Raw genomic sequence first — 24,907 nt, 5'->3', positions numbered from 1 at the left:
ACAAAAAAGAGAGCAAACCTTGACAAAAATGAAAAATAAAATTTCCTTGTATTTTATTTGTTGTCTCTATCATGAGTGTATTGGGGTAAGTATGTGGTCTCAGCAGTGCAAGAGCTATTCATGTCTTTTTGCTGTGCCAGAGCAGCTTTTGAGGTATCCTACACCTCCGAGAAGAGCAGTAGATGCTCCAACCCTGCTTGTGTTTAAGGCTTTGAGGAATGCGGTCTCAGGAGCGGTTTCCCTACCCCTGGCATGGATGTTGGACTAGATAATCTTCACCCCCACTTGACAATCTCTTGGTTCTGTAACTCCTTTTTCCCCCTCGCCTTGGCACCGCGCCTTTCTCTGCTGCCTGCCTTGGGCTGTTTACCCCCTGCCCCAGCTGTAGAACCCCCGCCTGTACCTGTGGCAGGAGCTCCGCTCCCGGGGCTGTCGTGGCCGGCACGGGCCCTCCCGGTGCTGCCGGCGCGGAGGAGCCGCGGCCGCCGTTCCCGCGGCCGGGCGGGCCCAGGCCCCACGCGGCCCGGGGGCGGGCGGCACGAGCCGCTGACGTCGCCTACCGTCACTGGGCAGGACCAATCAGCGGTCATGGTCGGTGGCGCCGGCCAATGGGAGGGGCGGGCCTGCGGCGGGCGCGTGCGCGCGGCGGGGAGCGCGGCACGCGTGGCGGAGGCGCGCGGGGTCTCGCGGCACGGCCATGGGGCGGAAGCTCGACCCCACCAGGAAGGAGAAGCGCGGCCCCGGGCGCAAGGCCCGCAAGCAGCGCGGCGCCGAGGTGGAGCTGGCCCGCTTCCTGCCGCCAGGTAAGTGCGGCCTGCACCGGCCCGCGCCCGCCCCGCGGTGCCCGCCGCCGTCTGACCGCCGCGTGTCTTCCCGCAGAGCCCGAGACCGGCAGGAAGAAGCTCTCCAGTCACGGCAGGAAGAGGTGAGGGGCGGTTCGGCGGGCCGGGGGGTGCGGGCCGTGCCGGGGCTGATCGCCGCTCCCCCTCCCGATGCAGGGCTGCGAAGAGGCGGCTGGCAGCGAGCGGCGGCCCGGCGGGGAGGAGGCCGCTCGGAAAGAAAGGAGAAGGAGAGCGGGAGCCGACAGGTGAGTGAGCGCGAGTGGGTCCGAACCGGGCCCCGGCCTGCTTCCCCCCGGGCCCTGCCGCCGCCGTCCTGCTCTGGCGCCGCTTTTAAGGGAAGGGACGTCTCATTATTTTAAATCAAAGATTTCTAGAGTTTCCTGAGTCGGAAGGGACGCACGAGGGTAATTGAGTCCAGTTCCTGATTCCGTCCAGGACACCCCAAGAGTCACACCATGTGCCTGGAGGTGTTATCCAAAAGCTTCTTGAACTCAGACGGACTTGGTGCTGCAACCACTTCCTTGGGCACTTGTGCCCAGCCGCCCCCTGGGTGGAGAATCTTTTCCTAATATCCAGCCTAAACCTCCTCTAACAGAGTTTTGATTGGTGTTCCCTCAGATCCTGAGGCTGGTCACCACAGAGAACAGAGCAGTGCCTGCCCCTCCTCTTCCCCTCAGGGGGAAGCTGCAGCCTGCAGTGAGGTCTCCCCTCAGCCTCCTCTTCTCTAGAACAGACCCAAGTGTTCTCAGCTGCTCCTCACAAGACTTCCCCTCCAGACCCTTCATCATCTTGGCCCTCTTTTGGGGTCTCTCTAATAGATAATAACAATGAATTCTATCTGATTTCTGGTGGATGCCACGCCAGGAGGCAATGTTGTCTGAAGAGCTAGTCAAAGGTCTCTCTTCTATATGTTAAATCCATTTTTTACTTGTCCTTCATTCACAGCAAGGTTGTTGTAGGCTGCTTTTATAGCTGAAGCTTTTAAATCTTTGTGTTACATCTTGTGTAGCCCCACAAGCTCTTGAAGTAGAAGGAATGAAGGATAGACAAGGATTCAGAGCAGAGAGTATTCTAATATGTCAGAGCAAATACCATAAGAATTTTGTGGCAGTGTTTTAATTTGGTAATTCTAGTTAGATCTCCTGAAAGATCTGCTGGGGGAGAGGGGAGGATATGCCCAGAACCTTAGAGAGCAAGCATTCCCTCCTTCTAGGCAGCTCAGGACTCGTACTAAGGCCTTTTCATGTAACAACTGGAAAAGCAGAGCAGCTGATTTTGGAAATAATGCCTGACTTTTAACTACTTCTGCCTCCAGTTGAAGGGCAGCTGTCCCCACAGAAGGAGAAACGTGCTGTAAAGGCAACAGGACAAGCTGCCCGTGGCCGGTCTGGCTTCAGCGATAGCAATTCCAAGTGGCTGGCTCCAGCCAAAGCCAAGAAAACCCAACCTAAAGGAAACCACGTGGAATTATCCAGTGATGGTGAGGTGGAAGAGGGCAGCTGGGAGATGGAGGAGGAAGAGGAGGAGGATGGGAGCAGTGAGGAGATGGTGGATGATTATGGTGCCTCATCATCAGAGGAAGAAGAGGTAGGAACTTCTTACTCTTAATAACACAAGTAATACTTGGTGTTGTTGGCTGAAAGAACCCCTTGGGCCTGGGGGGGAAGGATGGCTGTAGTGGTAGGGGGTGGTGAGATGGTGGAGAACTTTCCCTTTGCTCCACAAGAACAATTTAAAGTTAGCAGCTGATTCCAGCATAACATTCAGTGTTTTTGTTTGTTGTCCCTTTTAAGTAGAGCAAGTAAATTTCAGATGATGGGAAATAAGGGAACAACTGTGGATGTTTTTTGATTAATTTTTTGTCTCTGTTTAGCTGCTGCCTATTGAAAAAGCTGCCCTGAAGCAGAAGCCTGACAGGTGAGTTTGTAGAGCCTTTCCTGGGCAAATGAGGAGCCTGTGTTCTTATTATGGTCATTTCTGCTATTTAAGAAATGGTAGTTGAGAAGTATCTATGTGATCCTGTTCTTTGTCCTTAGGGAATGCCTCAGTGAAGATGACAGCGAGGAGGAAGATGAGGAGGAAGAGGAAGATGAGGAGGCAAGCAAGCAGAAAATGGGACAGAAGGAAGAAGAGGGCACAGATCTGCAGCTCAACCTGGATATAGATGAACAATTTAAACTGCCAACTAATGAAGAGATTGAGAAGGAGGATATCCTTTTATCTGTGACATCCATAAGCCATGTGCATGGTGCAGCACAGGGCCTGGATACAATCAAAGAGCTTCACTTGGACTTTATCATGCATTTGCTAAGAAAAAGTGTCTGTGCATGACAAGGTATTTTTAGCTGAGCTGTCCTAATAGATAGTGTATAATGCTATGCTTCTGTATAGCACAGTTAGGAAATCTGTGACGCCCTGTATGGGGCTTGGAACCTGCCCTAATTTCCTTTCTAGTCCTAAATACATATGGATGTTTCATTATATGGTTTGTTCCTCTCTACCTTGGTTTTATACAACTGGTGGGTGTGTAAGCCATTCCCAGTGTTTCTGGTGACAGCAGTTCTAGCATCCAAAGTGCTTGCTGCTGGACTTTGGTAATTTTAATTTCCTGTCTCCTTTCTTACTCTCCTCTGTACTCCTTGGTTGCCCTTGGGGAGCTTCTAGTCTCTTTTCTGCTGCAGATAATGCTTTCAGTATTAAAGCACTTTTACTGGTTTCTTTTTTCCTGGTTTTCTCTGTTTATCTAAAGTTATTCTTTTAAACACCCTCTAGTTCTGCCTTGTGAACTTTTTTATCCAGGTTCATTCTTTGAATCCTGCATCTGCTGAGCTCTGATGGAAGCAGTGTTCCGGCAGAGCCTTTCTGGCGCGGGCACTGTTGTGAGTCCAGCACAGCTGATTGCACTTGCAGAGAGCCCCCTGTGCGAGTTCCTTGGCTGTTGGTGATTCCTTGACAGTGTTCCCACCTACCCAGCCACCCGACCTGCACGTCATTCACCAGCGCATCCAGGGCAACATGGAGGTGCTGCAGGACTTTGGGGTGAAGCGGGAGGAGGGGCGCTCCCGGCAGGAATACCTGGCGCTGCTGCGCCGGGACATGGCCGCCTATTACTCCTACAGCGACTTCCTGCTCACCAAGCTCATGGACATCTTCCCGCTCCCTGAGGTGGGATCCTGCCCTGCCCGTAGCTGTGCAGACTGACGGGGGTTCAGCTGTCTCCCTGAGAATTCATTTTTGTCTCTGTTCTCTGTCCCTTCTTCCATCCAGCTGATAAACTTCCTGGAGGCTAACGAGGTTCCCCGTCCCGTCACCATTCGCACCAACACGCTGAAGACACGGCGGCGGGACCTGGCCCAGGTGAGCAGGAGCCAGTGGCTGTGTCCTGAGCTGCCTGTCTCACAGAGCTGTGTCTCAGTGCCTTCTCCTTGCCTTGCAGGCTCTAATCAACCGTGGTGTGAATCTTGACCCCTTGGGGAAGTGGTCGAAAACAGGACTTGTTATTTATGACTCCACTGTGCCCATCGGTGAGATCACCTTCACCCTACAGGGCTGAGCTCACCTGCTTCTGCTTCCCTTTCTTTCATGTGTCATCTTCTTCTGTTCTGCCTTCCCTGCCCAGGTGCCACCCCAGAGTATCTGGCTGGACATTACATGCTTCAAGGAGCCTCCAGTCTTCTCCCTGTCATGGCGCTGGCTCCACAGGAGAATGAGCACATCCTGGATATGTGCTGTGCCCCAGGAGGCAAGACCAGCTACATAGGTACTGCCCTGGAGCCTTGGGAGGAATGCTCTGTCAAGTGAGGGGTTTCCACTGGTCTGCACAGAAAGGGGGAATAGAGAGGAAACCTGAGGAAAGGAGGGGGTGGCTGTCACTGGAGACAGAGGCACAAGAGGTTTTCAGCCCCTTGCTGGTGTGTTTTGCCCTCTGGCAGCTCAGCTTATGAAGAATACAGGGATGATCCTGGCTAATGACAGCAGTGCCGAGCGGCTGCGTAGCGTGGTAGGGAACTTGCACCGCCTGGGAGTCACCAATGCTGTCGTGAGCAACTGTGATGGACGCCAGTTCCCCAAGGTATGTTCCTGTGAACAGTGCATACCCAGAGCTGCTGGGCTGTCCCTTTAGTGAAGCTGTGCCCTCCAAAGTCACCTGTCAAAGGAGGATGAGCAGAGCTGCTGGGAGTGTGTTTGTTATCTGATACAGAGGCAGGAAGGTGGACAGGGAGGAGGGAAAATTAGTATTTCCCAGTCTTCTGGTTCCCCTTCTAGTCTTGGCCTTGTTTTGACTCTCCACCTGTGGGTGTAATTCCAAATCCACATCTGCCTGTAGGTTCTTGGAGGGTTCGACCGTGTCTTGCTTGATGCTCCATGTAGTGGAACAGGCGTCATTTCCAAGGATCCTGCTGTCAAAACCAACAAGGTGGGTGACCAGTGCAGTCTCAAGTGTGAGTCATGAGAAGAAGGCCTTTGGGGCAGCTTTATTCTTGAGAGAGATACCTACAATACATTTTTCCTTTTCTTTCTTATTCTGTGTGTTGTACTACAGCTAGTTTTTTGAGATTACTTTTGCAGAAGATTCCAGACTCCTGTATATTATATGTGCTTTGCTCTCCTGTCATTCCCTCATCCACAGCAGAGGCCTGGGGTGCTTCCCTGTGCCTGTGGCATCCTAACCTACCTTTCTCTCTCAGGATGAAAAGGATATCCTGCGTTGTGCCCACCTGCAGAAGGAGCTGATTCTTAGCGCCATAGATTCAGTCAATGCTGCCTCAGAGACGGGGGGCTACATTGTGTACTGCACTTGCTCCATCATGGTAAGTGCCTTTTCTCATCATCTGCTGTGGTCACCTCCTCCCCAGGAGATGGTGAGTTTTGGATCCTAATGCTTAGCCTTTGGCAGGTGGAGGAGAACGAGTGGGTTGTGGATTATGCCCTGAAGAAGCGCAATGTCCGTTTGGTGGCCACAGGCCTGGACTTTGGCAAGGAAGGCTTCACCAGGTGCGTGGCAGGTCACAAAGCTGCACGTGCGACTGCTCCTTGGAGGCCAGGTTTGAGCAGAGGTGTTCTATCGCTGCTCACCCCACTTCCTCCTCCAGGTTCAAGGACCGTCGCTTCCACCCGTCCCTCAAGTCTACGCGGCGTTTCTACCCCCACACGCACAATATGGATGGGTTCTTCATCGCCAAGTTCAAGAAGTTCTCCAATGCCATCCCACAGACACAGAAAGGTAACGTGGTGCTGCAGCTCAGCTGGGCTGGCTGGGGCTGCCCTCGCAGGCTGCTGGCCCTGCAGAAGCCAGGCGGGTTCTTCTCACAGCGCCTTTGTTTCGTTCCAGATGAAGAGCCTGCTGTGGAAGCGGCAGCTCCGCCCGCTGTCCCCGACACCATCATCACAGAGCCTCTGCCAAAAAAGAAGAAGCTTGAGGGATCAAAAGATGATGAAGAGCAGAAGCTGCCCCAGCCTGCTTTGAAGAAGAAACGTTCATTGCAAGCACAGAGGAGACCCTTGAAGGCTGTCCGGCGTTCTTCCAAAATGATGCAACCTAAAGTCCTTGCCAGGAAGAAGAAGCATAGAGTGAAAGCGAATGGACAGTGAGAGGAACTGCTTTTCCACGTGTTGGTCCCTTGGAGAGCAAAGGCTGCTGCAGCTCTGTGTGTAAGCCCACTTTGCTGCTCTGTGCAGATAATCTCTGCAGCTCTGAGCACCTGGGACAATGAAAGCCCCCTTTGCTCCTTTCCCTTTGCATCAAGGACTGATGCACTGACCCATTAAAAATTTTATACTCTTGCTCAAGTCTTGTTCTTTATCCTTGGAATATGAAATACAGAATTCTGCCGTGTCCTCTTATTTCTTTGCAGCAAAATCCCCTTTTACTTCCAGCTGATGCTCTGGCATTTCTGATGTTTGTCCTTATTCCCTACAACAGGGATGTTTGTGAAGAAGCAGTGGGAACTGAAATTCTTGCTGCCTGTATGAAGTCTGTTGTGTGGAGCTGTCAGCTGAGTGCTTTGGGCAAGGCTGTATCCCAGTGGTTCCCTAGTTCCCTGTTGTCACTTAGTTCACACTTGTGACTTGTTCCCATTTCACCATTATTCTGTTCCCAGCAGTCTCGTTACAAGGGGTTGTTGGTTGGAGACAAAGGACAGAACTCTCAGAAATCCTATTGACAAACAGCGACTGTTTATTATGGCAGCCTTATATAGGGGATTTAAAACTCCTGGGCTAGACAGCTGATTGATCTGGTCTTAACACCGCCCCAGCTCCTTAGTGCTATGTCTGCATTCTAGAATGAACATGACTGGGTGAGGTCTCTGTTTAAGTTCAAATCTAACCTATGATTGCTTACCCAGGGGCTTGTTTTACTTTTCTGGACAGCCAAATTGAGTTTTATGTTACAGCCAGTTTTACCTTGTCCAGCTGCAGACCAGCTGTGCTGTGGCAGTCTCAGTTCTTGGCCTCCAAGACTTGAGCAGGGATTGCTTTTGGTTTGTGGAGCTGCACAATGAAGTTCTTTTTGCCTTTATGTTCACCCAGATGCAGCTGCTTCTCTTTAAGACATAGCAAGCAGTGGTCTGGGCTGTTTATATTTAAATGTCCTGGTCTGCTACGTGTGAGGCTGCAGCTTTCCCACTCACTATTGATACCACCAGGCACAAGTGATCAGCAGAAACCAAGGGAACCTGCTGGGATGGGTGCCCAGGGAAACACAAAACAGCACTTACAAAACATCAACAATCCTGTTCTTGTTCCCTGGCCCATCAGACCTGGACTATGCTGGTGGATTGTCTGTGCACACTTTGGTGGGTCACTGGCAGCTCAGGCTTGTGGTCTGTCTGCTGCCTGGCTCCCAGACCTCCTTTCCTGCTTGCAGGCTAGCCCAGCTTGCAGTTAGCTAAGGACAGCAGGGTGCAATTGTGCAGGGAAAACGGCAGGGATTAGCTTAAAGTGAGGCCAGGACAGATGGTAGTAATTGGGAGCAGGGCTCAGCCACGCAGGCACACTGACCAGCAGCCAGTCTCTGGCTCCTATTTATTCCTCTCTGCATTTCCCATGCTCAATTCTCCCTGATTTAGTTTGATGCCTCCCTTTTGCCTCCTTCAATCTTTCCCGTCAACATCCCATGGTAAATTTTGCTCCCATAATCTTCCTTAAAACAGTGCACAATAAACTCTACATGGTCCTGCAGTTACCCTCAAACATCACAGATCTGCTCTTTGCCACAAAGCCCATGATGATGATGATTTTTATCAGTTGTGAAACTTCTGGCTGAAGCTCTTTAAGGTTGCACTTGAGTGGTTTCTGTAATGATTCAGTGTCTCAGGAGTCCTGGTCTTTGTTACCGACCTTGTTATCTTCTGCTTTTTAGAGCTTATCTATCTGTATGTTTTATTTACTATAACACTGTTCGCAGAAGGGGGCAGGAGGGTGGGCTGACTTTATCATTTTGTGTTGGATAGCCATTAAACAAATATCTTCATAGCTGAAAATTAACTTTTTTCCATGCTTTCCCAGTGAATTAGGTCAGGGAGGAGCCTCTGAATGCAACTGTCTCACTTTGGGCTTCTGTGGTGAGGTACGGAGGACCCCAGGGAAGATTTTCGGTGTCTTTCAAAATAATTAAATATATACTAGGTGCAATAACACCCAGGGAAAGGAATCATTGCTTCAATACTGCATTTCTAGTACTCCCATCTGCATAAGGACTGTAAAACTGGGAAATGTGCAGAGGGGATACATGCATCCTGAGTTTTGGTGAGAGAAGCAGCAAGAGCCTCTTAAAGGCCTGGGCCTGTCCTTCTGGGAGCGATGCTGATCTGTCCTGTGTTGTTGCTGCTGCCTGCTGAGGTAACCACTCATGTGCTGCCTCAGCCTGTGAACCAGTTTATCCTGATAACCCCAGCAGCAGGGATAGAATTTTCCTGATTGGGATCCCAAGGTAACTGTCTGTTTTCCAGCAATGTCCAAATTATGATGGAATTTCAGCCCTGAAATGCAGGAATAGCTGCTGCTTTAACTGTGTCCATCAAACCTCTCTCTTGCTGAGCATTGTTCCAATTGCTTGGCATGCCTGCAAACCTCTTGTTATAGCTGGGAAGAGACAGGAAAAATTTTCATCTCTCTTTGGTGGTTTGATCTCCTGCTCTTGATTTCAGCCATTGCAGTTATCACTGCTCAAAGAGGTAATGTTGAGCACGACACTGAAATGCTGCCATCGAGCTTCAGAGGCAGTACTGGGCATGCAGCAGCTGGGGACAAAGCTTGGTGGTTTCCTCTGCATTCTGGTGCAAGGCTGTGGTCACATTAGGCTTGTGCTTGCAGCTGCCTTCTTACTCTGGGAATCTTTTGTTACCTGAAAGCTGAGATTTCTGGAAAATGTGACTGCTGGATCATCTTTCAGTACCTTCCTTTAATGTGTTTTAATATCTGAAAGCTGCTGATAACGTGGCTTGCGAGAGCTGAGACAGAGCAAAGCAAGAACTGAGGCAGAGCAAGGATTGAAAGCAGATCTGAGGAGTAAAAATGCTGTCACAGATGAAAAGCTTGTTGAGAGAAGTCGTGATATCTGTTCCACTGTGCTGCATGCAGTCCTTCTCCCCAAACTGAGAGTCTGCTGGAGCAGCCTTATCAGGGCACAGTGAAGACAGCAGCTGGCAGCTCCCCTCTGCACAGCACTGCTGCATCCTTGGGGTGGTGCAGGGAGGAAAATTAGGATTTCTAGGGACAAGAGTGCATAATGGAAAGAGCAGAGACTCCAGTAGCCACGGGGGTCGGTCACTGACTCCAGTGATGTCATGTGCTGTAATGTCTGTTCTGGGCCGGGTGTGCTGCCTCTGGTTGCATTGCCTCATGTCTGGCTGTATCCTGAGGAAGGGGCTGAAATCCTGCACAGCACATTTCAGAGACTTGAGTATGAAATTTGGATCTTATTGCACTGCACATAGCACCCAGAGATACAGACACTTTTGTAGGGGCTGAATCCACGAATGGCCCAAGTCCCATCAGTGGGTCTTGCTCCCTCAGGCTGTCCATCCTTGGACAGCTCCTGAGGAGGATGTCTGCAATTCCCACCTGCCTGATGGAGGCAGTGGGGAACTGCTGAGAAGGTAAAGTCAGTTAGGTCCCAGACTCTAAGAGTGCCTAGAACTGCCTTCCAATGAAGACCTGGCTCCAAAACTCCCTCCTGGACTGGTGCTTGTGTATTTTTAGAAGAAAATCCATTCCCTCCTTTGCTGTTAGACAGGAACATTTCTGGGTGTTGTTAAGTGTGGCAATCACCCAGCCACTGGTGGCAGCTGCTCCTCTGCACCAATTTCTCCTCATTTGCACCCAAATCCAGGCAGCTGACTGGGCTGATGACTTTGCTAGGCCCAAAAGTTGTGCGTTCGTTGCAACACCTCCCTCTGGTTGTGGACAGAAGCAACTTTATGGGTCAGTTTGAGTGAGGAGTCTTGGAAGTTGGAAGACTTGGAGAGTTTACACAGAAATATTTCAGCAGTATTGTGCAAGGGAGAAGGTACTTGGAAGGAAAGGGGAGCAGGGAGATGGGTACAGGCACACTGAGGAGACCTGTGCCTTACAAAAAGAGGCTCTGTGAAATCTGTGGAGCTGATTTGGACAGGTTTCACCTATGAAGAAGGATGTGTTAGCTACCAAGAGCTTCTGAGATCTGGGAGATGAGAAGCACCTCAGCCTGGTAATGGACATTACAGCTGGGCAAATGCAAAGGAGACAGGTGGTTTTAATAGGGCATTACCACCTGGGAACCTACCTCGATTTTCCCATGGAGGATAGTGGTAGAGGCTTAATCTCTTTTTACTGTGAATTTGCTCTATCTGTTTTGCACAGGGTCAGAAAAAGCAGTGCTTCTTTCCTGGCCTTAAAAATCTGTGGAAGTAAGATAAATACCACCATGTTTGCAAAGAAGTGGTTTTTTTCACACTGGCTACAGGTATGATTTTAAGAGCTGTAATGAGCAGCTCTGCATGCCAGCAGCTGCAGTCCATCAGTGCCACTGCTGACCCTGAGCTGATGAACTGGGGGCAGGAGCAGCCAGAGAAGTGCCAGGTGTTAGGTGAACCAAGAGGGGAAGATGAGGAGAAGGAGCTGTCGTGCTGCAGTGAGACTGAGGCCCAGAGGAGGAGTGCTGTGGTCCCCTAGGTAGCAGGATTGTCTCTAGTTTCTGGGTTTCTGCAGGAATAATGAGAATAAGTTGGCCCTTTGCCTCAGTCATCTTCTGCATCAGTAGGAATCCTTTACCCCAGCAAGTATCCTAAGCAAAGGAAGTTAGAGAAAAAAGGAGACACCACACTTCTGTCCAGGAGACAGCCAGAATGTTGGTGGGAAGAGGTGCTGGAAGAGGTTAGTAGCTCAGTCCCTGCTGGAAGCAGAGCTGTCCCAGCACTAGGTCACATCACTGGATTTGCATAGCTGAGCCCTGAGAACCACCATGGACAGAGATCCCACACCTGCTCCAGTGCTGTGCTGGCCTCCTGGTAAAAACAGCTTTTCCTGATGGATGGCAATGCCTTCCTCCACCGGCATTCCATTAATCAGCTCCACTTGCTGGGCTTCCCCAGCTGGACAGGAGCAGGTCAAGCAGAGCTTGGGAAAGCACCTGCTGCAGTTTGTGGCATTGCTCTTGCCTGTGCTCTTCACTGGCTGCATGCATGCCCCCAGTCTGACCTTGCTCACCCACGTGCAAGGGTGTGGAGGGGTAAAACCAGGAGTATGTGAGTGGGGAGGATACTGCAGAAAGCACAAGCTGCCAAGCACGCAGGAAGGCTGTGGCAGCAGGACAGAGGGAGCCAGTGGTGGCTGAAGGTCACATGCTGGGAGGTTTCTGAGCTGGAGCTGTCACTGCTGCTTCAAAACAAGCTTCTTGACTGGGATCCCTCTTGTCCATTTGTCCTTCTCTTTTCCCTAGCTGTTCATTTGGCAGCATTGCTGATAGGCACATTGCTTCCTGCCAGCTGCTGTTGCAGCACTAGCTTTTGGAAGATGGGGATCTCTTCTGCCTGTCCATGAGGAAAGCCTTCCTGCCCTCCTCTCCCTGGACAACAGCACTGCTTGCCACTGCTCAGCCTCTCTAGTCAGAGGCAGAGCAAAGAAATATCTGCTTGAGAAGAGGAAAAGCGTTAAAAAGGAGGTGACAGAAGAGGAAAGTTCACTTCTTTCCCAACCTAATCCCATCTCAAAGGGACTGTAATCCAATTGAGTTCCAGGGGTCATGGGTGTCCCAGGGAGGATGCAGATGGTTACTGGTGGGAGAGGAAGTATGACAAATGCAGTTGGGAGCTGCTATGGGGAGCCCTGAGTCGTGGGCAGGACAGGGGAGATAGGCAGGCCACAGGACATAACTGATGCTGGACACAGCAAGGCAGGAGAGGGGAACAAATTTGACTTGGCCTGCTCCCAGGCCAGGATGGCAGAAGGCTAATGGAGGGATGGAGGAGATCTGTAGCCTTGTAGGAGAAGCAGCAGGGAACATGCAATAGGCAGACTCTCAGTCAAGACTCACAAAGCTGGCCATCCTCAGTGGAGCTGGGAAGTTCCTGGCAATGTGGAGCAAGCTATATCTTTGATCCCAAGGGAAGGGCTGTAGCACACTGCCCAACTGCAGCATGCCCAGCTCCTTCCACAGAGCACAGGGTAGTGTGGCGCTGGCCATCTCCTTAAATCCAAACCCACTGCTCGCTCACCCCTTGCTGACAGCTCAGCTGAGACATCAGAGGCTGCTTTGCACAAGTACCACACTCGGCTCAGCTCCTCAGTGGAAGTCCTGGGGGAACAGGCCGGGAGCACGCAGACAGCAAGGGAACACAGGTGTCCACATCCATAAAATATTTATGTAGCGATCGATTTGTGCGCAGTCTCCTCCCACCGGATAATGGGGCCAGGGGCGACGCCAGCGCTGTTTGCAAAATTCACCTGGGGTCGGAACCGGGGGTAAGAGGGAATGACCTAAAATATGGGACATGAAACAAGCCCTGAGGCTGCTTTGTGAACAAGGAAGGAGGAAGCCAGTTGCAAGCCAAGCACGGTGTCTGAGAGGCTCCTCCACAGCCTCCTCTGCCCGCTGGCTCGCCTTTGTCCAGCGGCAGCTCCCCGTGGGCGGCTGCTGGCACAGCAGGGGCAGGGCTGCCCTGGGGGCTCCAGAGAGGAGAACGAGAGGCTTTGGGGCGCAGAGACAAAGTTATGCCCTCTTCAAGGGGCGCAGCTCTGGGAAAGCACTAAATTCTATGAAAAAACAAAAGAATAAAATATTCAAAAGGAGGCAGAGGCACACTGTGCTGCGGCTGGGTAGTTACGGAAATCGGTACCAGGCGGGGCTTCAGCTAGCGGTGCCGGAGAGGGAGCTCCCTGCGGGGAATCCTGCCGGACCGGCCGCGTCCCTTCGCCCCGGGGCGCCCCGAACCCTGCGGGGAGGCCGAGCCGCCCCTCGGCGGGGGGGAGAGACAGGCCGGCAGAGGGAAGGGAGGCTCTGCCGCGGCCCCTCTACTGCTCGCTCCGCCCGGGCCGGGGGGGGAGCGGGGGCGGCTCTCGGATCCCGCCGCCGCCGCATCCCCGCCGCAGCGGAAGCCGCGCCCCCGCCGCCGGGGCCGGCCGGGCGCATCCCCCCGCCGGCGCTCCCCGCCCCGTCCCGCCGCCGCCATGAACCCGCTCTTCGGCCCCAACCTCTTCCTCCTGCCGCAGGAGCAGCAGGGGCTGGCGGGCCCCGAGCTGCCGCCGCCGCCCGCCGCCGAGCCGCTGGCCGGGGAGCCGCCCGCCGGCCCCTTCCCCGCGCCGCCCGCCGCCATGGCCCTCCGCAACGACCTGGGCTCCAACATCAGCGTCCTCAAGACGCTCAACCTGCGGTTCCGCTGCTTCCTGGCCAAGGTCCACGAGCTCGAGCGGCGCAACCGGCAGCTGGAGAAGCAGCTGCAGCAGGCGCTGGAGGAGGGGGCGGGCGGCCGCGGCCGCGGGCCCCCGCGCCGGGACCAGGCGGTGCAGACCGGCTTCGTGGGTCCCATCCGCACGCTGGGGCTGGGGCTGGGCCCGGGGCTGGGGCTGGGGCTGGGGCTGGGCCCGGCCCGGGCGCTGGGCTCCCCCGGCTCCCGCCCCGGCGGTCCCGGCCAGCCCTCCGCCTTCTCCGCCGGCTCCCGCTTCATGCCCGGCACCATCTGGTCCTTCTCGCAAGCCCGGCGGCTCGGCCCGGGGCCCGAGACCACCCTGGTGCAGGGACCCGGCGTCTCCTGGGTCCATCCCGACGGCGTGGGCGTGCAGATCGACACCATCACCCCCGAGATCCGAGCCCTCTACAACGTGCTGGCCAAGGTGAAGAGGGAGCGCGACGAGTACAAGCGCAGGTGAGGAGGGCGGTGGGAGCCGGGGGCACCAGCGGCATTCCCGGGGGACCGGAGCTGTCGCCGGGGAGGCTGCAGGGCTCTGCCCGGTGGGCGCTGTGCGGGAGGAGCGGGAGGGAAGGCATCAGTCCTGGCCAGATTCTGTGGAGCGCGGGCAGCGTGAGGAAAAACGTGGAGCCCTGAAAGCGTTTGTTGTGCCTGGGTCTCCTCCCTTGCCGCCTGGTGCGCGAACCCTCTCGGGATGTTTGTTGAGTCTTTTTCCATCTTACCAGCCCGGCATGAGGGACTAGAAATGCTTTTCCAAGCAGGGAAGGAATAACTCCAGGAATGGCTCCAGGGACTGTGTTTTAAAGCCGAGGGGATCTGGAAATGCTGAGGAAGGAGGAAGAGTCTGAAAGTAGGTGAGGAAGGTGGGCATGCAGCAGGATTGGAGAGGGTCGGTGGGAAGAGTTCTCTGGATGTGTCGGAAGGTGTCGAGAAGCCCCTCAGCAGGGTGGCTGGCCTCTCCTGGGCCCTTTCCCTCGCCAGCGCTCTCCAGCTGGCCCCTCAGCAGAGAGAGCCGAGGCAGGACACCGCACTCCTCGGGGGCTTTCCTGCCGACCCAAAATAGCTGTGGCTTGGCATGTGCATTGGAGAAGGGAGAAGCAGAATGCAAAGCTAATCTCTCGGCCGGTTCTTCCCCGTGCAGTGTGCTCTCGCCTCTTGCCGGCAGTGCTTTTGTGCCAGGCCAGTTCCCGAGGCCGCTCCCGGATCCGCACGTAGGATGAGATCAGGCTGGGTCAGAGTGCGGGGCGGGCGAGACCGTCACTGGGGACTGACACCACCCTAGCCACTGGTTTGGGGTTTTTGCACAAGTCACATTTCGATGCTTTAGAAGAAGTTGGAAAGTTTGTGATTCCACACCCAACTCCCCATGGGAGCCGTGCACTGGCCGGTTCTGGACGGCCATGGGCACCAGTGCCAAGATCAAGGCTGGGGTCCAAGATAAGACCTTATGCTTGTGGCTTTATAAGGCTTAGGCTGAGCAAACTTGCCTGTCAGATGCTCCGAAGGCACTGAGCAGGGCACATGGAAAAGAGGAGTTGGCATCTTTTTTTTTTTTCTACCAAACTGCTGCATGTACCTAAGGCCTTTTATTACTAAGCCAGTGGTCAGGCTCCTTCTCCAGAGGGGATCAGAACTCCTTGCATTGCATTTTCAGATCAGAGAGTGGGAATCTGGAACCCGTTTTTTTGGCCAGGAGAGTTTAAGCTTCAAAGTGGGTCGGCCAGAGAGGACCAAGTTGGGTTTGTTGGTGCTGCTGAAACTTTGGGAGAATGGAGAGCTTTTCCGGGTTGTCCTGCTCTGGCAAGTGAGCTTCAGGGAAGGCTGCAGAGGGGGTGACAGAGGGACTGCTGAGGGTGAGATGGGGGGGCACCACAAGCTGCTATGAGCCAGTGTTGTTGGTGGGATCTATTTTTGGAGTGTGTTACCAGGAGCTGGGGGAAAGCAGACCCCACCCCCAGACCCTGTCCAGCACTGGGAACTTTCTGACGGCTACAGCCAGGTTCCAAACAGGGGAGTGGGACAGAAGGATCCCGTTTCCACACCCTTCTCCATGCTGGGGGCTGACACCAACATCCCTTGGGAGCTGAGAGTTCCCTGCTGTGGTGGGCTGTGGTCTGCTATGGGGACGGTGCAGCTGGTGTCATGCCTTTGCCACCTGCCTGCAGACAGATGGAAGAGGCCATATTAACACAGGACTTCCCAGATCTCTTACCCATGGCTTGGGTGCTGGAACTTGTGCTTTTTTCAGGACAGCATTGCTGCCGTGCGCCCCATAGCACTTGGAGCAGTACAGCAGAAGCTTCTTTTTGGATACACAGGGCCTGAAATTCAAGTCATGCATCCAGGAGAGCTGTGGGGGCTATAGGAAGGGATGAAAATAGTTGCAGCAGCAGGAAAGAGGCTCACAGGAGCTGCACTTGGGAGGAGCAGACTGAAATTAGGTGGCCTGGATAGGGGCAAAGGGTGCCTGTGAGTATCATATAGACCTGCTAAGTGCTGGGGGTCTGGGAGTCTCATCAGGTTGTGCTGCCTGCTACACCTACTACTTGTATTCACCAGTTGTTCTTACCTTGGATTGCAAGGACATGCTGGAGGTGTGGAGTGAGTAGCACTACAACACGGTTTGGTAGGGTCACAGAATGGTTTGGGTTGGAGAAGACCTTTAGGGGTTACCTAGTCCGGTCTTCCTGCTGTGAGGTTTCACTACATCAGCTTGCTGACCTTGAACATTTCCAGTGATAGACCATCCACAACTTCTCTGGGCAACCTGCTCCAGTGCTCTGGGCAACTTGCACCACCATCATAAAAAATTGTTCCTTATGTCCAATCTAAACCCTTTGCCTCTTTGCCTGCCTTTTGCAGGCGAAAGGTCTGGTACAAAGTCTCTCCATCATTCTTATTAGCCCCCTTGTATATTGAAATGCTTCAAGAAGGTCTTTTGTTGTTGTAATTGCCCTCTGAGGAGCTGTCCAGGCTGCAGGGCCCTCCCCATTAAGGTAAGCTGAAACATAGTCCAGTTGTGGCAAGAGGGGGGATAAGTGGAGCTTCAGGTCCTGAGCAGCCCAAAGCCCCGGTGTGCACTGACCCTGCAGGATGCAGTAAAGCACCCCAGTGCCTGTTGCAGGGAGTAGGATTTTTAAAGATGGGGGAATTGTTGATTTTTCTAAGTGAACTTGTTGAAGGTACACACCTGGCAGGGACAGCACTGCATCTTTTCACATCCCTGACTTTGGGAGAGTTGTCCCATGGCTGGCAAGGAGATGGTCAGGTCTGCGTGCGGCTGGGACCCTCCTGCCCTCGCTGTCTGCCTTTGGGCAGGTTGTTGCTTTGCAGCAGTACAGGAAGGACCTCTCCTCTCCCTTTGGCACCTTGGTGGCCCTGGGGCAGCCTTGCTTCCAGCTGGCAGCGACCTGGCAGCGGCCGTGCGGGGCTGCGGGCGCAGTGCTGCAGGCAGGTTATTATTAGGAGTGGTGCATTGCAGGAGGGAGCAGGGGAGAAGAAGCCAGGCAGGAGATGAGCAGAAGAGAGGTTTGCAATGGATGGGTGCACGGATTTGTCCCTAGAGGGGTGAATCGCTGTTTTCTCCTGCCTTCCAAGCCGGTGTGTGTGTGACCTGCACTCGTCTTCTGTAGCATTGGTGTGAAATGAACTCTTAGCAGGATTTGCAGCTGTGCTTTACGTCCCCAGTGAGTCTGGGCTATATAGAGACCCAGAAGGAGGCGGGGACCAAAAAAGAGGCAGTGCCACACCGAGAAAGATGCTGAAATTTTTTTCTTATGGTGGAAGGCGTTTTTGTCCCTGGGGAGGGAGGCTTTGTTTGAGCGGTTCCCATATAAGGGCAATTCTACCTTTTAACTTTCTCCTTTCTTTTCCCTTCATCTCTCTCTTTCCCCAAAGGGATGGGAACATTCTTTGATTCCCCTTCTGGAGCTGTGGTATGGATCGAGCACCAACATGAGGAATGCACACTTTTGTCCTTGTTTGAGTAAGGAGCAGCGTTGCTAGCTTTAAGAGCTTAGAAACTCACAAGCCAGGGCTCTCCCATGTCATCAGATTGTCCAGATACCCCGAGATAACAAATCTAAAGGCTTTTTATATGCTTTCTGGCCTCCTAGACCTTAGGATTTATTGTTCAAACTTGGTGTGGGTAAGTGAGAGATTTTTCACATCCTTGTGCAGAGTCACAGTGTCTGTGTTGGTGCTTGCAGGCATTAAATAGAAAACAGACCTCAGAGAACCAGGAAGGGCCCAGCTCTGGTTGCTATCCCAGAGTGATATCGCTTTCTCGAAAAAATCTGGCTCTCCCAGAAGGGCCAGGAGCTGGGTAAGAATGCAGCAGCCCTGCCCCATGCCGCACCGCAGCACATGCCAGCCCTCCTGCTCTATGGGATCATCATTTAGCCAAGAGCAGTATGGCTTGATGGCCTCCCAACAGACCATGGGCTGGGCCAACACTCCAGCGTGACCCAAGAGGTTGATGTCACACAGTGAAATATAATATAATAATTGCTAGGGGATGTGTCTTTGCACAGCACGGCTGGGCGTCTTGCAGCTCTGCTTTTTGCAAAGCTGCAGAGCCCAATACCCAGTGGACAGCCTGGCATAAAGTAGCACAATCCATCCTGCTTCCTTGTGGGATGAAACAGTGTTCTTTAATCCAAGCTGTAATGCAGCGGTGGAGCCAAGGAGTCTTGTGCCCCTGCCCAGGGCAGCCCTCTGCATTGGGACAGGCAGAAGAGCAGCCCTTCACACTCATCGTGGTCACTCACACTGCGAGGTGGTTTGGTCAAGGTCAGGGTTTGTGCTTCTGGACAGCCTGAACTGCAACACTGCAGACACACAAATGTGGTCGCAGGAAAGATGAAGACGGGGGCAGCTCTACAGTTCATCTGCAGACCTGTTGCTGAGTGTTGGAGCTGCTGTGACCCAGGGCTGTGGGGCTCGGGGGCAGATGGAGAGGCTGTGGGCCAGCGCTGGTGTGGCAGGGCACGCAGCCCAGCTGCCGTGCAGAGCCTGCCCCCATGTCCCCAGCTTCCCCCATCGCAGGGCAGGGTTTGTGGCCGGGGGGGCCGATGGGCTTGGCAGCTGCCATCGCCTGAAAACAAGAGGCCATGCATTCCTGGGCACGTTCTCCTTCCCGCCCCGGTGCTGCCATCCCCCCTCTTGGATAGCTGTGGGGTGAGCAGCTGCCGCTCCATCCTCTCCCTTTGGCGGCCAGCGAGGCGAGGCCGACGGGATCTGAGCAGCGTTTGTCTCCCTAGATGGGAAGAGGAGTACACGGTGCGTGTCCAGCTTCAGGACCGGGTGACTGAGCTGCAGGAGGTGAGCACTGCTGTTCCCCCTTCCCCTGCACCCTGGCTGCCCCACACTGGCGCTGATTTGCACATCTCTCTCTCCCTGGCGCAGGAAGCCCAGGAGGCTGAAGCTTGCCAGGAGGAGCTGGCCATGAAGGTGGAGCAGCTCAAGGCAGAGCTTGTTGTCTTCAAGGGACTGATGAGCAATGTGAGTCCCTAATCGCTCTCTAACCCCACAGCAGTGTCCTACCCAAGTGGTGTGGCTGTGTAGAAAAGCAGTTCCTTGGTGGGGCCCATCCAGCACTGGCAGGGTTGATCCTGGGCGCAGTAGGCAAAGCAAGGAAGTGGGAGCAGTGCCGTGTGGGGAGGGAAAGAGGGAGCACCGATTGCCATCTGTCTTGCCTAATATTCCTCCTTTGCCCCTTCCTGCGGTGCCGTGGGTTCAGAACATCACGGAGCTGGACACCAAGATCCAGGAGAAGGCCATGAAGGTGGACATGGACATCTGCCGTCGCATCGACATCACTGCCAAGCTGTGTGATGTGGCACAGCAGCGGAACTGCGAGGACATGATCAAGATGTTTCAGGTGAGAAGCGCCTGCTGCTGCTCCAGACTCAGCCACCAGCTCTGGGGAGGAGAGATCCCAAAGGAGGTAGAGGAGACAAGACTAGCCCCCTGCCAGGGGAGACGCTTGGTCCCCCTTGCCCTTGCTCCCTGTGGTCCCTTGATTTCTGCCGCTCTTGGGAGGACCAGGCAAAAGGGCACAGAGTGGAGGTGGAAAGCTCCAGATGTTGCTTTGGACATCAAGAGTCCCCTCAACCTCTTGCTGACCTGTTGTGTTGGGCCTGGGGTGCTAGGGGAACAGCTGCAGGAGGGAGACAAGTTGCTTGAGCGTCTGTCTCTAACTCCATCTCTCTCCTTTCCCTTCCCCTCTCCGTCATCTTCTCTCTGTCTCTCTTCTCTGTCTCTGTCTCTTTTCTCTTTCTGGATGTTGCTGCCTTTCTGTCTCGCTCTTTGTCCCTACAGAAGCAACTGGTTAGTTCCATTCAGTTGAGAAATTTTGCAAATTTAAACTTTATTTAAAAAAGGTCGGACTATAAATACTGACATATTTCACCTTTTTCAGACTGTCCCTTTTTTCCTGTTTCTGTCACTGTTTTTCCCTGTCTTTGGACTGGGGTGGTGGGTGATTTGAGTTTTTCAGCGTAAAGTCACATTGTTTTTTCTCATCAGATTCATAGATTTCATCTTTAGTTGCTTAGTTTTAATTTTAGAAAATGCTAAAACCACGTTTTATCCATTGCACCCATCTTAAACCTGATCATAATGAGCCCATCTCTCTCTCTCTCTCTCTCTCTATCTCTCTCTCTTTCTTCTCTTCCTTTCTTTCTGCCTTTCTCTCTTTCCTGCCTTTCTGTCCCTCCACCATTCCTCTCCCCTCCGTCTCCCACCTGCCTGCTCCTGACCTCGGACCCGGCCTCGTTTCTGTAGTCTCTGCACTTGTCTCCCGTTAAGGTCCCAGCCTCGGCGGGGCGGAAGCGGGAGCGCAAGCAGGTCAGCGATGAGGACACCTCGCTGTCAGAGAGCGATGCCTCCCGGAAGCCTGACGAGGAGGAGGAGGACGAGACCACGGCCATGAGTATCAATGAGGAAATGCAGAGGATGCTGAACCAGCTGTGAGTGCAGCTGCTGTGTGCTTCTGCCCATGGTGTCGAGCCAGAATCCCTGCTGGTCCCGGGATGGGGAGGGCAGAGGTGGTCTGTGGCTTCCCTCCCCAGGTGAGGGCAATATGGGAGGTGCTGCTGTTCAGAAGGTTCATCCTGTGCTCTGTGGCACAGTGGGACTGACCTCTTGGGAGACCTGAGCCCACCTGTGCCAAGAGTGGGAGCTGGTCCAACTCCCCTCCTCTTGCCCCTCTTCCTGCCTTTTGGCAATCTGTTCCTGAACTTGCTGGGGCTCCTGAGCATAAAGCCAGCCCCTTCCCCATCAGCTCTTGGGCTTGGACACACCTGAGATCACACCTGGCTAGATCCCCAAGGGGTGCAGCCCTGCCTGTGAGCAGTTGCAAGGCTTTGGCAGCAGCACAGTCCCCTGCCTGCTGTGGCTCTCCTGCTGGGTGCTGACATGCTGTTCCCTTGTGCCCAGGAGGGAATATGACTTTGAGGATGACTGTGACAGCCTCACGTGGGAGGAGACAGAAGAAACGCTGCTGCTCTGGGAGGACTTCTCCGGATACGCCATTGCAGCCGCAGAGGTGCAGGGGGAGGTAACGGTGGTGTCAGGGCCTGAGGTCTCGTTGGGTTGGGACACCTGGTCCTTCCTGAGCCTGGGAAGATGCTCTCTCAGAGAACCAGATTTCAGCCCTTTTTCCTTTGCAGGCTGGTACAAGATGCTTTCCTGCCTTTTCTGCATGAACACATTACAGCATCCCTGTTGAGGTCTCCTTCAGAGACATGCCAGGGACCTGTAGCCTGAGGGGTGTGCACACATGGGGAGAGCCACAGACCATCCAGAAGAGAAGTCTTCCTCTGCCTGGACTGGTCTGTGGTGATCCTTGCTCAAGTTCTCCAGCCCACCTACCCACTGTGCAGCAAAACTGGCCAAAGAAAGGCCTTGGTGTCTGGCCAAAGCCCTTGTCATCCCAAATCTTTTGCCCTTGGCAGTCCCCAGGCAATGTGTCATGCTTAGGAACGGTCTGTGCTCTCCAAATCTTCAGTGCAATGCTGAGCTTGTTCGGGTTTATGTGGTCACTGCCCAGTGTGGCAAATCCTGAGTCTCTCAAGTCCATGTTGTCAGGACTGACTCCTGTCTTATTTGTACTACACTGTATATATTTCTTCCTCTTTTCCCAGTGCTACCAGCTCTTTCTCTGATTTGTCTCTCTTTTGCCTTTGGTTCCTCATGTTGGACGCTTCCCTGCCTCTAAACCTGCTGTCTGCTCTCCTCAGCAGCAGGATGACAGCCTGGAAAAGGTGATCAAGGACACGGAGTCGCTATTCAAGAGCCGTGAGAAGGAGTACCAGGAAACCATCGACCAAATAGAGGTGGGAGAAGGAGGAAATAGGGAGGCTGTGGCACAGAAGGGTGTGAAACGGGAGAGTGGGTCCCTGGGGGAGGGAGACACAATGCTGGAGCAGGTCCCCGGTTATGTGGGTGACAGCCCTCAGTCTGGCCTTGCCCACTGCAAGGCCCTGCACCACATCCCCTGCATCACTTCCTCACTGTTTCCCTTGAGCAGCTGGAACTGGCCACAGCCAAGAATGACATGAACCGGCACCTCCACGAGTACATGGAAATGTGCAGCATGAAGCGAGGCTTGGACGTGCAGATGGAGACTTGTCGGCGGCTCATCACCCAGTCTGGGGACAGGTGAGCTGCAGCAGGAGAGCCAGGACATCCATGCTCTTGGTCTGAAGCCAGGGTGGTGAGAGGGGGCTGAAGGACTGGGTAATACTCCTGCCCTGCCCTCACATGGTGTGGAGAGAGGGCAGTTCCCAAAGGCTGTTGGACTCCTGGCTGGCCTCCACACAGATCATGGTACCACCTCTGCAGTAGGTAGGAGACACACAGGAGGCACTTTTGACACATGAAGCCAGACCCCCCCGATGGAGAGAGGAGGTGCCATTGGGCAGGGACATCATGTAGGTCCCTAAAGGCCTATGGAGCCAGGGTGTCTCCAGGCTGGGGACCCCTGTGGTCACAGACCTCTAGTCTTACATGCCTTGTCAGGGTCCTGCTCTGGGCAGGCCCCTCTAGCATCTTCCCCAGCTCTGCTTCATGATCTTGATTGGTGTCCTCTGGAACACCCTCCCGGCACCCAGGGATTGCTGCAGACCCACACATGCCCAAAGGGGCATTTCAGTTTCTCTCCTGCTTGCTCTGGTGACCCCTGCCCACACCAAACTGGGTCCTTTCCTTCTCCCTGGGCAATGCTAAGACTGCTGCCCTTTACTGTTCTCTGCAGAAAGTCTCCTGCCTTCACCCCGACCTCCAACAGCGAGTCAGCCCCAAATGAGGAGAGCGAGGAATCTGACCGTGATCCCCCCAGCGATGCTTCCATCAGATAATGAGGGGAGGCCCGGCTCCCTTGGACCCCCTTCCTGGCACGGGGTTGCCTGAATCACACCTGGGAGATACTGTCAGGGACGTGGAACTGCTGGTAAACGTCTGTCACCCAAGCTCACTCCCGTTTTGGGGTGCTTGACAGATCCCACACACTCCCTCACCGGATACCTTGCAAATGGGAATAGCTAGATAGACCTGAGGGCCCTTGCCCGGGCTGCTCTGCCTTCAGCCCCTTCTCTATTCCCTTTCCCTGCTTTGGTTAAACTGTGGTTCGGCAGGGAGGCTCCAAACCTGCCACGGTGGCGTTCTGCAGGAGCTGTTCCCAGGCGCCCCAAGCCCCACCTCCTCTGGCCTCCGTCCTGGTACACTTGACCTGCCCCTGCCATCCCTGCGCTGCACGGAGCCGAACGAGAGCCGTACCTCCCTGCAAACTGGACCTGACACTGGTGCCAACTGGACCGAGCCGGGGCTCTCCCTGTCCTTGCTGCTGGCCGGGCGCCTGGCTGGTCCTGACGCTGTGCCAGGCACCCCGAGCCCCCCACGCCTTCTCCAGGGCGGGGCCGAGTCCCACTCACTGTGCACTTTGCTTTGCCGCCCGTCGGCCACGCGCTCACGTCTGTGTTACGGGGGCAAGGTCATTAAATGGGACAGTTTCCTTTTCTACAGCTTGGCTGGGTGTGGGCTCTCCCTGTGCTGCCGTGGGTGACGCCTGGCTTGAGGCAGCGCTGTCATCCGTACACCCCCAGCCCACATCAGTGGGTCTCCCCACGGGACAGTCCCATCCCTTGGGCATGCCAGGTGGGACTGGCATATGGGACAGTGGTGACATCCCTGTTCTGAGAGCCACTGGCCCTCAGCAGGCACTGGTGCTGCACGGGCTGCCTTGTTTTAACCTGGAGCATAATCAGTGCAGAGGCTGAGGGATTGAAAATGAAATTGATCCTGGCTTGTGACTTGTGAACCTTCTTCTTCCCATTTCCTGGCCTCCTCTGCAGCACCAGGGCATCCCAGTGCACCTTCCTTCCTGCCCTCAGTCCCACATCCCACCTCAGTGTAACTGCAGTGGGGGATCCCCTGTCCCAGGATCTCTTGTAGCATTTTCCTAGCTGGCTGCAGCACCTGCTCCTCTGATGATGATGATGACAGGAGGCTGGGGCCTGGCTGGGTGTCAGGAGGGAGCAAGCAGCCTCCTGAGAGGCAGTGTGATCACCAAGAAGTGGACACAGCCTGCACAGCCAAGGCAGGTGAAGCTCTGGAGAAAAAATGCTTCCCACTTAAGGTACTGAAGGGAAGAGAAAGTATGTGGAAAAGTACGTAGAGTTTTTGGGTCATCACTGAGATGGGCATGGAAGATAAAATAGAGGCTGAGGCATGCAAGAGTTTCTCTCTGCAGATACGGCCTATGTGGCTGATGCTGCTGGAAGCACTGTGGCATCCATGCACCCCAGCACAGTGTCTGTGTTTGGGCAGGGTGAGGTGCTCTGCCCGTGCCCGCACGATGTGTTAAGGCATGTGTTGGTATTTCAGCAGGGGCTGAGCTGGCTGGTTAGAGCTGGCAGGGAGGCGAGGCCCTGCAAATGGCAGAAGAATTGAGCTGGAAACAGGACATCAGGGCATAGTGGAGCACTGCTGGGCTGGGGAATGGCAGTTCCTCAGTCTGTGGGCTGAGGATGGGCAGCTGCAGCTGGGCTGTGACTCCTGACTGCCCTCTTCACTTCCTGCAGGAGGTTGGGAAGGTGTTCCATGGGAGCAGCAGGGTGCTGGGAAGCACAGGAGCCCTGGCTGTGTAGTTGTACAGGTAGATGGGAGGTGCATGCC

General features: G+C 54.3%; 2 protein-coding genes across 7 annotated transcripts; both read left to right on the top strand.

The window, feature by feature from the left end:
• The first annotated feature begins 625 nt into the window (after nucleotides 1–625).
• Nucleotides 626–6,627, top strand: NOP2 (NOP2 nucleolar protein). Its single transcript, XM_056499031.1, has 16 exons — nucleotides 626–803; nucleotides 880–925; nucleotides 999–1,087; nucleotides 2,158–2,429; nucleotides 2,716–2,759; nucleotides 2,879–3,051; nucleotides 3,808–4,007; nucleotides 4,110–4,199; nucleotides 4,279–4,366; nucleotides 4,462–4,602; nucleotides 4,775–4,914; nucleotides 5,170–5,259; nucleotides 5,531–5,653; nucleotides 5,740–5,837; nucleotides 5,936–6,066; nucleotides 6,175–6,627. Exons 1-16 carry the CDS (start codon nucleotides 698–700, stop codon nucleotides 6,432–6,434), a joined length of 2,091 nt encoding a protein of 696 aa, XP_056355006.1. The 5' UTR covers nucleotides 626–697; the 3' UTR covers nucleotides 6,435–6,627.
• A 6,741-nt stretch (nucleotides 6,628–13,368) lies between these two features.
• On the top strand, nucleotides 13,369–23,754 carry IFFO1 (intermediate filament family orphan 1). Of its 6 annotated transcripts, none has more exons than XM_056508635.1 (9): nucleotides 13,369–14,185; nucleotides 18,991–19,051; nucleotides 19,136–19,231; nucleotides 19,470–19,610; nucleotides 20,540–20,700; nucleotides 21,170–21,290; nucleotides 21,976–22,068; nucleotides 22,263–22,393; nucleotides 22,989–23,754. In XM_056508635.1, exons 1-9 carry the CDS (start codon nucleotides 13,491–13,493, stop codon nucleotides 23,089–23,091), a joined length of 1,602 nt encoding a protein of 533 aa, XP_056364610.1. In that variant the 5' UTR covers nucleotides 13,369–13,490; the 3' UTR covers nucleotides 23,092–23,754. The 6 variants fall into 6 exon arrangements, with proteins under 6 accessions (XP_056364610.1, XP_056362928.1, XP_056362130.1 ...); XM_056506953.1 differs by having other exon boundaries at nucleotides 20,516–20,700; nucleotides 21,170–21,278; XM_056506155.1 differs by having other exon boundaries at nucleotides 20,516–20,700; nucleotides 21,170–21,278; nucleotides 21,973–22,068.
• The last annotated feature ends 1,153 nt before the right edge of the window (nucleotides 23,755–24,907 follow it).

The sequence above is a fragment of the Oenanthe melanoleuca genome, chromosome 1 (genome assembly GCF_029582105.1).
Source record: "Oenanthe melanoleuca isolate GR-GAL-2019-014 chromosome 1, OMel1.0, whole genome shotgun sequence".
In the NCBI taxonomy this organism is placed as follows: domain Eukaryota; kingdom Metazoa; phylum Chordata; class Aves; order Passeriformes; family Muscicapidae; genus Oenanthe; species Oenanthe melanoleuca.
Note: the sequence above shows the minus strand (reverse complement) of the source record. Positions and strands in the feature narration are given on the sequence as shown.

Coding starts and splice junctions, on each gene's coding strand:
- NOP2 (XM_056499031.1), top strand. CDS start 698: ATGGGGCGGAAGCTCGACCCCACCAGGAAGGAGAAGCGCGGCCCCGGG. Junction 4,008..4,109: donor ACATCTTCCCGCTCCCTGAG/GTGGGATCCTGC, acceptor TCTTCCATCCAG/CTGATAAACTTCCTGGAGGC. Junction 5,838..5,935: donor GGCAAGGAAGGCTTCACCAG/GTGCGTGGCAGG, acceptor TTCCTCCTCCAG/GTTCAAGGACCGTCGCTTCC.
- IFFO1 (XM_056504433.1), top strand. CDS start 13,491: ATGAACCCGCTCTTCGGCCCCAACCTCTTCCTCCTGCCGCAGGAGCAG. Junction 21,291..21,972: donor CCGCAGAGGTGCAGGGGGAG/GTAACGGTGGTG, acceptor TGCTCTCCTCAG/CAGCAGGATGACAGCCTGGA. Junction 22,069..22,262: donor AAACCATCGACCAAATAGAG/GTGGGAGAAGGA, acceptor TCCCTTGAGCAG/CTGGAACTGGCCACAGCCAA.